The sequence below is a fragment of the Castor canadensis genome, chromosome 3 (assembly GCF_047511655.1).
Source record: "Castor canadensis chromosome 3, mCasCan1.hap1v2, whole genome shotgun sequence".
Lineage (NCBI taxonomy): Eukaryota > Metazoa > Chordata > Mammalia > Rodentia > Castoridae > Castor > Castor canadensis.
Window position 1 is genome coordinate 75,185,738 of NC_133388.1, and position 13,563 is coordinate 75,199,300.

The 13,563-nt window shown below is 35.9% G+C and overlaps 1 protein-coding gene across 8 annotated transcripts in view; it reads left to right on the top strand.

Moving 5' to 3' along the window:
• Positions 1-12,439, top strand: part of Prkd1 (protein kinase D1) — a 317,831-nt gene extending 305,392 nt beyond the window's left edge. For all 8 annotated transcript variants that reach the window (XM_074068231.1, XM_074068225.1, XM_074068226.1 and 5 more), the window contains 2 exons: positions 10,134-10,219; positions 11,469-12,439. In XM_074068231.1, the coding sequence (XP_073924332.1) occupies positions 10,134-10,219; positions 11,469-11,687 (305 nt within the window). In that variant the 3' untranslated portion in view covers positions 11,688-12,439. The remainder of the gene's footprint in view (positions 1-10,133; positions 10,220-11,468) is intronic.
• Positions 12,440-13,563: the final 1,124 nt, after the last annotated feature.

Here is a 13,563-nt window from a genome sequence, read left to right on the forward strand (position 1 = left end):
ATTGACAGCTCCAAAGGTTGTGTTTATACATCTCTTTCTCCTGATAAGCACAACTATAAATTATTCTCCCAGTTGGTCTCAATCTTCACCTGTCCAGTGTAGAATATATACAATATCAAAGCATAAAATTGCTGTAATATACCACTAAATTTATCAAAGCATCTAAATTTTATTTGAAAAGCAATTTTTTTGCCATTCAACTTGGCAAATTCAAGTAAAATTGGTCACAAGTGTGTTTTTTCCCCAGAAATTGGAGATTGAAAAATACAGCCAGTACAAACACAAAGAAAAGCTAAATAAAAGCCTAGCACCATTACCACGTGGTATGTTTTCATAATCCAACAGTGTTCCAGAATGCTAAACACTTAAGTTGGAAGTAGCACTTTGCCATGAAAAGGAACCAGCTGTAGGTCCCTCTTTCACTAGATATTGTTCAAAACAAAAAATAACCCCATTGAAAATAAGCCTTTGGTAGATGAGACCCAGAAATCCAATAGTATGAGAAACAAAAGAAAGACAATTGTCATTTTAATAATTAAACTGTGTTTGTAACAGTTTATGAAGCTTGCAGATCCAGCAAGCCTGCTGAATATTAATGAATAGATTGATTTGTCAACATATTAACACCACTGTCAGACATAACAGCACACAGGAGAGGCGAGGGGATGAGCCAGTAACTGCTTGAAAATGCTGACTGGGGCCCGAACATTCAATCACGACTGACGAAGTAAGGTGAACTGTGGGTCAGATCTCCTATGGAGTGTTAACATTTTAGACAATCTCAACTTAAAATTCTGGAATTGTGTTTTAAAAAGCACTCATTTTATTCATTAATAACTTAATAATTGTGAACCAAAGGCACATAATGATTTGAAAAGTACCAGTAGTCAATTTTGTGTATGTGCATGTGTGTGTGTGTGTGTGTGTGTGTGTGTGTGTATGTATTTCATAATCTAATGAGGTAATATCTGATGTCATGTCCTACTAGGAAAGGATTCATTTATTTTGATGGCAAGTAAAATATAATTAATGAGATTTTTCTCTAATAATTGATCTTCTGTAGAGACAAACTGTTAACAGATTGTAGCAAGAATGTTTGCATTGTAAATTCTCAAAAGTTGGTTGTTTATTTGCTCCCCCCAAAATTATATATATATATCCTATATATACATATATAGCTCCTATATATATATAGGATATATATCCTATATATTTCATATATATATGCATATATAGCCTACATATTTCAATTATAAAGTAAAATTTTCACTACTGAATATACATCATATTGGGTTGAAAGATGTCATCCGAATATTTGGGAATGGGGAGATACCTGACTAAAGAATCAGCAGTGGTAGCTGGGTTCCTGTGTCTCATGCTGTAATCCTAGCTACTTGGATGACTGGGATAAGGAGGACCATGGTTTGAGGCCAGCTGGGACAAACAGTTTGTGAGACCACATTTCCAAAACAATTGGAGCTAAATAGACTGAAGGTGTGGCTTAAGAGGTAGAAATCCTGCTTTTCAAGCTCGAAGCCCAAAAACACCAGAGCCACCAAAAAAAAAAAAAAAATCAACAAAGGTTAAATACCTGATAAGTTTACTTCTTCCACAAAAACAAAAGTGAATAATATTTCAAATTACAGGATGTTAAAGATATTATCCAACCCTTTTATTGTTTCACAGCCCACTGGGCAATTATATAAAATAGTCTTAAATTATTTATGATGGAAAACACAGTTTCTTATCATTTGACCCAAACACAGTGAACAAAAGTATCCTGTATTTATGTTCACTGATAGAACAAGGCCTTTTCCAAATAGAGGTTGGTCTCAAAGGCTTGAAAGAAACCATCATGTCTCCCCAGCCTTCTCCTCTCCCGGACAGTCAGTTTTCCTTTAACCTACTGTTCGTTCTGGTCCAAACACAATCTTCCTTGTCTGTGTTTTTTTAAATTAGACCTCAGAATGGATCCAACTCAGGGTAAAATGTGTCTAAGTGAAACCATCACCTCCTTCTTTATAAAGAACAATTCTTTTAGTGTGGCATCACATTTAATTTGTGGACAATAAGTTTACTGTGGACTTAAAAACATAAATCTTTCTTATACATGTTATTGATAAGCCACATTTTCCCACTCTGTACTCAGAGTTTGAGACAGTGAGACCTAAAAGGAGGACTTGGTTTCCTATGTCTCTGTTAAATATTATCTTACTGGTGTAACCCATTGCTCCTGCCTGTGATTATGTTTTTGGAAATTATTTGTGTGATCCGAATAATTGCTCTTTTCATCATCATCTAAGCAGAAGTTATCCTGAAATCTGCCTAAGTTTTCATTCCAAAATACTGAACTAGATGGGCCTGAGAATAGATACCTTTCTCTTTGCCTAGATACCTCTCTGTATATTTAGATCTGTCTAGTTAGAGACCCTTTTGAGCAATATTAAGCCAGTTATTAACCCTTTCAAAGCTCTCATACCTCCAACCCCTTGCTACTCAAAATCTAGTCCAAAGACCAGCAATATTGGCACTGACTAGGAGCCATTAATGACACACACTGTCAGGCTCCATCCCCTACTGAGTCAGAGTCTTCAGTTTAAGATATCTGTACTTTTATTCATGTGTATGTGAAAATCTGAGAAGCAACTTAGCTTTGTTGTGTAACTCCAGCTGCACAAATTAGGAACAGCCATAGCACTTCCAAAACTATCAATAAATACCTGGAGGTTTCTTCCCTAAAGATACTCACTTTACCTTTGGTTTAAGTATAAGTATTTAAAAATAAAACTCTTCAAAGAATTTTCATGACAGTGAAAATGGGAAAAAAATGTCCACACTGAGAATAAATATATTTTGGATTCTACTTCAAATTTTGAATCAATTGGACATCAGTTTGGTGACATCTATATACTTGTGTTGAAACAATTCATGATTTCCAAGATTGTGTTGCCGTCTTCAGGAGGAAATGAAATTGAATGTGAAACAAAAGAGTAACCATTGATAGAATAACTTTCCACCCAGGAAAGAACTGGAAACGGAAAGACAGCGAGTTGAGTCTCTAAAGGTCTTGCACTTCATTGGATTCCAGTAATTGACTGAGGAACGAGTGAGATGATGATTTCCAGTGGCCTTGTTTGCTGCTGGCAGCCTCTGGTTTCAGCTCCTGAGAGGAGCATCCCAGTTAATGTTGCTCAGCAACGGCATGCTGGGTTGAGAGCTGGAATGTGAAGGGTTGCAAAACGATTTTTAAAATAAACACACAACTTACCATCAGCATGAAGCAAAGCAAAGAGAGAGATGTACTAAGCACTACACTGAAGCATGCAGTAAAGCAGAATTGGAAAAGGAGATTAAAAAAGAAAAGGAAGCACTGACTTGAAGGCATAGTCTGGAAGTTGATTGGTGATGACTCTGTCAAAACAATAATCACTCTGATCTGGTACCTAATTTGAAATTATGAACCTGAAAAATTTGGGGGTGGATAAAATACATGGTAGGAAAAATGAAAATAAGAATTGTGTATCTGGACAAAAGAGATCAGATCTATGGAGTCCTAAATAATTTTCCTTCTATAAAATAAACAGTCTGTATTGCAAATATTCTCAGCATCGTTCTGATTTTCTGATAGGAGTCACTACTGATCTTATAACCTGTTATATTCTGCAGAATTGTGATCTCCTACCATCCCAGAATATTTATAGCCAAAGTATATAAACCATATGCACACAATATGGATATTAAAACTCAGAGCTGTTTAAAAGGCCACCTAAATTTCTAATTAATGCATTAAAGCTACCAATGCTATTTACTAAGCAATTTTCAAAGGCATTAAATTTTAAATGCAACTTTTATTGTAAAGATTTTATGAAAATTAGTGCAAAAATCAATGCCCTATGTATGTGACCTAAAAGGAGCTAAAATCTAGTGTGGGAGGGGAGGGGTAGTTGGGAGGGACAAGCATGCACTGAAATAATAAGAAGGGCATACTGGATAATACATGGAGTACGCCTGAGAGGTGTGACCTGAGGGGCCCGTGCGACATGTCCAGTTACATGTTGTAGGATTTCCTTCAAGCTTGGGATACTCTTCACTTTAGCCACAGCATTGGCTAATGTACCTTGTGCATACCCAAAACTGTTGCATCTTCACACTTGGAAGTTGTTTTGAAATTGAGGATAACTGCGATGTAGTTTGTACAGTTTCAAACATAATTCAGGATTTTGATACCAGGATAAAATAGAATTTATATATTTATATTCTAGTGGAACATTTCTTTTCCTATTAGAACATAAAGCTCTCACCACCTATATATGCTGTTTAATTTTGTCTTATTCGGGTCTCTTTATGCACTTGGAAAATAGGCTACACAGAACTTTAGCTGCCCTAACATGTGCCAAAGACCCCATTCTGCTCAAAGGGAATATGCAGTGAAATTTTCTCTGCACTTTCCTGACATTTTATTCTCTTAACTGATGGGGTAAGGAGAAAAATTTCTACGTAGGTAGTTGTTAGCCAAGAATTTGTTGTAGCACACACAAAAAAAGAGGAAATATTACACTTAAGATAGTAGATTGTCAGTCTTCTTTTTAATTTATAAGAAACTGAATCCATGACTAAGACATTTTAGAAAGCACCAAAATCTTTGCTCATTAGAAGAAAATGTTAAAGATAGAACGTTGTATCATACAATTATTTAAAAGGGATTTAGAAATTGTGAAAAGGAAAGGAAAACGTGATTGTTAAAGAGTTTAGAATTATGGTAATATAGTAGTAAGATGGAGGGAAAGGATTGAATATAAGGATGAATAAGAGAACAAAGTTCTCAGAATATTATTAGAAAGACAGACTCCCGGAATAACTAGGCAGGTACAATCAGAAAATAATCATAATGCTCTTTTTAAAAGTTGGTGCCACATTTATTTCAAAGAGATGGAACTATCCATTACTTATTTTGCTCCTGATTTTTTGGGGAAGAAAATATTCTTTTAACTGAGAGAATAGGGGAGAAGGATGTAAAACAAAAAGGGTATCCAAAGGACCAGAGTATTCTCATTTCCCATCTGCTTTGACACTACCCCAAATCCAGCTGTTAAAAATGGCATCTGCTTATTGCCCCAAATAGCTGAAAGACCATGTCTGTGTTACAGCAGAACACACCCCGTGAAATCCATTTATTTGGATAGAGTCTTTTTATAATTTTTTTGGAAGAAAGTTTTAGATACCCAGAATTTGTGAGGCATTCTCTACTTCCCCAAGTACCCCTTTTCTCATGGGACTCCAGATTGTTCATAGACTCAGGATCCTTGTAGAAGCATCCTATTCTGCTGTTTCACCAGCATGCCCCCTTTCCATCTGACCTTCCATTATGCTGCAGCCCTCTTCTTTCGCTCCTATTTCCCACAGCCAGACCATGTTCCCTCTCTCCTTTGCTGTGTTTTTGAGAGGAGTTCACAGACTGGCCCAATTAGTATCTGTGTCACCAATTCTTTCTCCAATCTCTCCTTCAGAGCTCCAGATTACCACAATTCCTGTAAGTTACAATTCTGAATTTTGACTCTAGTTTTAGAACTGGATTTGAGACCCCATTTGGACTTTGTTTTCCTTTTTTTTTTTCAACATTTTTATTATCCTAATATTGTTGTACTGGGGGTACATATATTGTGACATTTACAAAAGTTCTTACAATATATCGTGGTTGAATTCGCCCCTCCACCATTCTCCTTCCCCTCCCCCCCCCCCCATTCCTTGAATAGTTTCAACAGGTCTCATTTTTCCATTTTCATACCTGACTGCATAATATTTCCACTCCTACACCCTTTCCGTGTGTCGTCCCCCTCTCTCTGGTACCATCCCCAGACAGGACCTGTTTTACCTTCCTGTTCTCTGTTTTTGAAAAAAACAATTTTTTGTTTATTTAAGATAGCTATTCGGGGAATTTCATTATGACATTTCCATGTATATATGTATTATAACCTGAGTTGGTTCATCCCTCCATTTTTGTCCTTTCTACCCCAGTCCCCTTCTAATAGTGATTTCAACAGGTTTAAGTCGGTTCCTTCCAAGATGACTGAGACTAGTGTTACTCTTTTTACTATGGCTTCCACTTTCCCATGTGTTGGATCCTTTATTCTTGATGAATTACACATGGTAGTCTCTGCTGGAAGTTAGCACTGGGGAGAAATGGCACTCAGTGTCAGACATAAAATGGGTAAATACTGAGTACTGAAGACGCTAATAGATAGGCTCTTACAGCTATTGTTTTTAATAAATCATGGAGAAAATGAGACAGATACTACAATGTTTAACACAGTCCCAAGTTGTGTGACTTTCTTAAAGGGAAAAAAGAATGAATCCTGAAATCACTCAGGATTAAAACTTAATATTTATTCCTGACAAAATCACATAATTGATGATTGAATAGATGGTTTGCAAATTTGGAAAACACATCCTGGTCCTTGGAAGGAAATTATTAAAATTCAGTATTAGTCTATTTTAGCTTACTAGAAATATATTATACCAGAATAACTGCTCTTCCTTTTTAAGTAGGATCACCAGTTTGGTAGGCGAGTAGTATCAAAGATTAATGTGTCTTTATTATAATAAAACATTTGAGAAAACTCCAACAATAGCCTTTGGAGAAGATGATAAAATATGGACTGTTTGGGAACTCTCCTGGAGGGAGGGAATATTGTTCATTTATAAACCTTGCTTGAAGCATAATTAATATGTCTGGCAGTTGGGAGTGTGGTATTTAATAGAGCCAGCCAGCCCTGTGTATAATCCTTACCCTGAAAAAGGTTCTAATAATTTGATTATTGCATATAACAGATGGGGGTGTAAAGCCAAGAGGATTTACCCTCTGATTGAAGGGAATCATGTCACATTCAGAATTGTCTTTGAGACCTGAATTGTGGACTCTAGTCACATGAACCTCTTCATTCCAGTACATAAAAATGTAGCACAAACATAACAGAATAATTTAATGTTTGTGACTAGTGAAAAAAAAATAGGTTAAATTTTAACATTATCAGTTAATAATAAGTTAATGACATAATACAGCTCCTGTGTGCCATACTGTATAAGAGTACAGCCTTTGAACTCAGGTCCGCCTGGATTTCAACCTCAACTCCATTGCCTGGAAAATGTCTGACCAATCTACATGGCTTTTTGAAGTTTTAGTTGTTCCTATAAGTGAGAAACCCTCAGTCCTAGGCCATACAAATCATGTGTGTGTATAAGTTGCATTGGCATTAATAATGAGCAAACTTCTGGTCAATAATGATCATGGAATTTTAGCAGGGGCATGGAGAAAAGGTAGTTAATATTAAAATAAGGCTGTATGGAAAGACTGGGGCATGTAAAAGACAAGTGAAGGAGCTGTAGAAGGTAAGGTTAGGGGGACTCACCATCACTGTGCCCAAAGATGTGAAGAACTTCATGTGGAATAGTCAAATCAGTTCTCCATGATACTTCCATGTTGCCCTTGTAGGATAATTACCCTCATAGGACTAATTAGTTACTAACCAGTTACCCTTATAGGACTAACGAGGATAAGTCATAAAAAAGGAAAACATTTTTCTTTGGATAGGATATTAATTAAAAATCAGATTTAATATGATGCATTATAGATTAATCTCTGGGGAAGGGGAGGACATAAATCCCCGTCTTTTGCCTTTGTGAGTAGATTGGCAGATTTTCAGGACAGGGCTTTATAATAATAAACCTTTTATTCCCTAAGCAATTACCAAAAGTAACAACTCAGGTAAGATTTGGTGAATGAACAGATAAGTGAGTGATTGGCACATACATGTGAGTAACTCTTTATTACATGGTTATTGTAGCAGTTTAGACATGACAATAAAGAGAATATTGTAAAACCAAAAAGAATTTTGATTTATTTTTAAATGGATTTAGTGCTTTGGGGATGGTTCAGTTAATGTTGGATTATATGAGACTTGAATAATAAAAAGAATGTTTTATGAGTTTCAGAAATAATAATGAATAGAATGGTAATCTCAAATACTAATGGTGGACCTATTTTCTCAATAACACCAAGATTCCTAACATCTAACTACATGTTAATTTAATAGTAATTATTTCTGAATCTGACTTCTAGAGCCACAAAATATATTTATACACACGCATCCCCTCTGATTCTTTCCTTGAGTCCTAAACTATTTTCTCTTGGCGATACATCATTGCCTTGCTGTGCTTATTCAAGTCACAAGGGTGCCATAGCATAGTCAGACTTACGATTGTATGCTTCGTTCAAAAGAACAATTTTTTCATCTTCACACATTCCATTTCCCCTCAGACACTTCTAGTTTCTCCTCTGGTAGTATTTTAGGCAGTGTGGTTCACTCTTGGGGCCCATCTGAGCACAAACCAGATCTTTTGTTGAGTTCCTGTACTCCTATCTTCCTCATTACAGAATTCAAAGCAGAATGAGTGAATTAATAACATGTATCTATTCCCTGCAGCGTTTGGGGAAGCTGCAGCATGCTTACAGCGGCACATAAGCTTTACCTTCGCCCCTCATCCTCCATTTTTGCTGGGCTGCTTCACAGCAGCAAGAGTGGAAGGTGCACTTTACTCTCCAGTGAGTAAATCGTGTGAATGGATGTTTTAAAGCACATGCCCAATACGCAGCTCATGGAGAGAACTGTACTGTCAAAAGCTCTCTGAGAACACATGCCTGGAATATGAAATTGTACTAAGTACTGTGTTTCCTTGGGTATCCTCGCTGAGGCAGGACTGTACAGACATAGGTGCCATTTAAGTGCATGCTGTTGAATTTAATTTCCCCAACCAAAGAATTATTTGATGTTTGGTTCTATAGCTCTTTGGTGCAAGCAAATACTTGGAATATTAGCACCAGAAAATACAAGCTAGATTACCAAAAGACTGTAGAAATCACTACTCTTCGCTTCATAGTGAAGGGATTCTGATTCTTTCTGATTGGATGGAGCTGTGCTTTTCTGGACTCATGTGGCAGTTTGTATTTTGGGTTCCACGCAGGTTGATGTAGGCTGAACAATGAGATCATCAAGGCAGCCTGATTCAGGACTTGGAAGTTGGGAATTTAATTCTCAGTTTCTAAAAATCAGCTGCCTCTGATTAAGATTTTTGGTAGAAAAATCCATTTCTCAGACCATTTAATGCCTAGAGTAGGTTAAAGGTAAGAATTAACTAACTCCCTGAAATGTAAGTGCTTTCACTGTGCCAACATATTTCATTTAGTTCCTTTTGTGCAGAAAATGATAAAAATAAAAGCAATAAATATGGAAATTATGAGTAAAAAGTACAAGGTAATGATGTAAACAAATTATACACTATTAAAGGTGTAAGTTGAAAATATAATTTCTAGAAGAGGTAAGAAATCTATCACTTTGTACTCTGGGTAACTAGATTGTATTGTAGGCAAGATAACTAGAAAAATCAATTTTTCTTCCTAAATTTCATCACAGGCAAAGCACTAGGATGAATAGACTGTAGTTCTGACTGCTCAAAGAACATTTTTGTCTTCTAGGAAGGCAGTGAAGGCCAATATAATCCCAATTCATTGTTTATTTTTAAAAGTACAAGAGAGGAAAGTGTTTTTCTCTTGGAACATTGGTTTTTAGGCTGTGAATTTATCATGAGAAACATGACCTATATTATGCTTTGTCTTTTTCATATAAATATGTCCAGACGTCTGTAGTTTAACTCAAAACTGAAACTTATTATGTCTATCAAATAGTAAGCACATTTTATAACAAAATAAGTAAATGCACTTTCTTTTGAATATTAGTTTTATCCTGACATTGGTGTAAGACATACTTAAATGATGTATATTTAAACATAATTACTACACTAAAAAAATGTATTAGTGAGTAAACCAGTGGAAATTCACATCATCCTATGGTAGACACTAATCCTCCCATCCTCAATTATTTCCAATCTCATTTTTTTAACACCCAAAATAAAATGAAGGCTGAGATTTTAGAACTCTGGTGGAGTATTTTTCAGGTTCAGGTAACATACCACTATGCTGCATTTAACTTGGTAAAATAGCAGATGTGATATAAACTAAGTGAATTATGCATTTGTTTCATATTTGTCATCTGTTTTACCAATAATTAAATTTTTTTCAGCTATTGATCTTATCAATAATTTGCTACAAGTAAAAATGAGAAAGCGCTACAGCGTGGATAAGACCTTAAGTCACCCTTGGCTGCAGGTAAAACAATCAATCATTGGTTTTTTTTGGATTGATGAGTTTCAAAATCCTTATTATATTTTAATACTAAATATGAAAATCTTTTGTTAAGGGAAAAACAGGCAGACTAAAATAGGGACATGTGACATTGAACCAATGCAAGCCAGAATATGAAGTTGGGATTACAAAATAAAACATCTAAAGAAAAAAATCTTTTGTCATATTTTTAAGTACATTTATCCTAATGTTAATTTGTTTGCCAGAATGCAGGCAGCTTCTTTGGATTTAATAACAGTTTAGTATTTCTTTTTTTGTGTGGGGGGGATGAGACTAGGGTTTGAACTCAGGGCTTCACGCTTACAAAGCAGGTACTCCAGCACTTGAGCCACACCTCCAGTCCATCATTTTTGTCTGATTATTTTGGAGACAGAATCTCACTAACTACTTGTTGGGGCTGGCTTTGAATCACTGTCCTTCCGATCTCAGTTTCCCAAGTAGTTAAGATTGTAGGTGTGAGCCACCAGTGTCTGGCCAGTTTAATATTTCTAAATTTCTCTTTTTGTACCAGGGAAATTGGACATGGACACACATACACACAAACACAGACCAAACACTGAATAAAAAAATAAAAGATGATAACAGAACTCAAAGGACCAGAGTTCAAAAGGGTCTGTGTGTGTAATCCTGATAAATGTCCAAATAGAGGCCTATCTGATCGTGCACTATGCTCATTTGAAAGCTGTATTTTAAAATCTTAGGATATTATTCATGGATACAATATATGGCAAAGGGCTGGTTGAGTGGCCCAAGTAGTAGAGCTTGAGCAAGCCAAAGGCCTTGAGTTCAAACCCCAGTGCCACCAAATAAATAGATAAATAAAGACAAATATATGGAAAGTATATACTTGTATTTTCTTAAATATGTGTTACATTGGCGTTAAAGTGTAGAAAATTGGTATTCTGAAATATCAAAGGATTATCTGCAGACATTAATTTCCAAAGAAATACCATGATTCCTAGTTGCTTAACTACAGGCATTAGTCACCCATGCTTTCAGCCATGGTACTACAAGCAGTATGCCTTTTCAAAGGTTAATCAAATAGGATGGCTCTGGTACTGATGCTGTCACTTGAGGACAAATGGTGAATGATACAGCACTAGCACTGTTGGAGTAGAGGGGAAAATAGTCTCATAGACTGAGAACTGACGCCATATGAAACAGTGTATTGAATCATAATGATCTCTGTGGTAATTCTTTGGAATTTTTTCAGGACTATCAGACCTGGTTAGATTTACGAGAGCTGGAATGCAAAATTGGGGAGCGCTACATCACCCACGAAAGTGATGACTCTAGGTGGGAGCAGTATGCAGGAGAACAGGGGCTTCAGTACCCGGCACACCTGATCACTCCAAGCACCAGCCATACTGATGGTCCTGAGACTGAAGAAACAGAGATGAAAGCCCTCAGTGAACGTGTCAGCATCCTCTGAGTTCCATCCCCTCTATTCTGTCAAAACACTGTGGAATTAATAAATACATACGGTCAGGTTTAACATTTGCCTTGCAGAACTGCCATTATTTTCTGTCAGATGAGAACAAAGCTGTTAAACTGTTAGCACTGTTGATGTGTCTGAGTCGCCAAGACAAATCAACAGAAGCATTTATATTTTGTGTGACCAACTGTGTTGTATTAACAAAAGTTCCCTGAAACACTAAACTTGTTATTGTGAATGATTCATGTTATATTTAATGCATTAAACCTGTCTCCACTGTGCCTTTGCAAATCAATGTTGTTCTTACTGGAACCTCAGTTTGATAAGAGACTGAACCTATCCGTGAGACAGTTCTGTTCTATGTGTCCCATTCGTGTTGTTGTAAGCAAACTCTTGAAGAGTAGAATATTACCAGTGTTCTATGAACAACTCAAAACTCACATGGAAAAAAAATGAAAGATTGGGGAGAAAGGAAATAAAGCCCTAAGATACAAATGCATGGAAGAGTTTTATTGTATGATTCAAGCCCTTTGCTTGCCTGGTGTGCCTCAAAATATATTTATCTCAAGTAAGTGCACCTAGGTATGCAGAGCCTACTGCTCTTAAGCCTAAATGCCTTAGAAATGTAAACTGCTATATACAACAGATATGTTTCGTCCTTTCTTACAATATCCTGCTGTACTGTGGAAAACCAGCAGCTAAGCAACCTTTTGCCTTTTTGTGTAATTTTTTCAATAAAAAGAAATATTCTTGACAAAATATGTGTCCATATGATTGAATTCTTTTATTTGTAGATCAATTTTCAGACTGATTAGGTGCACAGATATCTGTCAAAAAGCAAAGAAAAAGTCTCGTCTAGAATTTAGCCTGCTCTTCTCTGAAGTAGTAAAAGTATGTTTCAAAATATAGTGAAGCATTTCTGCCTTGCATGTCATCAGGCTTCCAGTTGAAAAGGAAACTTGCAAAGGGAAAAATGACCTAAGCCAAACAGGAACTTTGAGGCATAAACAGGAATATTGCACATTGCAATCTCATTGTGGCTTCCTGATTTAGTCAGTATAAACCAGAGATTCTAGTTTCCTTTCATAAGATCTGAGCAACATGGTTCTGTGGTGAGCTATAAAACATACAAAGACTGAACAATAATCCCATAAGAGAAAGTCAGTTCAAGTAAGATTCTATAGCCTGGTGAAGAGATAACAACATTGTACCTAAAAGATTTATTCATGTGTGGAGTAGATAAATAGGGCCAATTTTCTTTCTAGCAAGACAACAGTGGTATATTAAGCAACAGAGAAAAATGGAATTAACTTTTGGAATATTATAAGTGTTGGGGAGACACTTGAATAGATTAATGTGTTAAGACTGTACACTATTTCAACTTGGAGGGAGGGGGATGAATAGTTGGTATTTCCATTGTTAATCTTTGCTTTATATTATTATTGAATTTTATACAAATAGGTCCAAAAATTTAAAAGTTCCTCAATTTCCCTAGGATGGGAAATGAATGTATGTATGCATTCCCACATCCAAGTGAGTATGCATACATAAACACACAGATGTATCATCAAACCAAAGAATAGAATATGTTAACCAGTAGGACAGTGATTCTGTTGCTAACCGAGGCATATAAGAGACTAAGTAATCAATTTCAGGGAGGCACAGAGTAAAAACATACAATTCTGTTCCTCTTAGCATGCACATAGTATAAACTAGAAGGTCATAATTTAAATTATAATTATTTTGCATTAAATTTATATGCTTTTATAATTACAATATGAAATATAATTAATAACTTCTCATTTGTTATGATCCTAAAAGGATTATAATATGAGAAGCTGTGATAATATGACCCACAAGTTATAGAAGATCC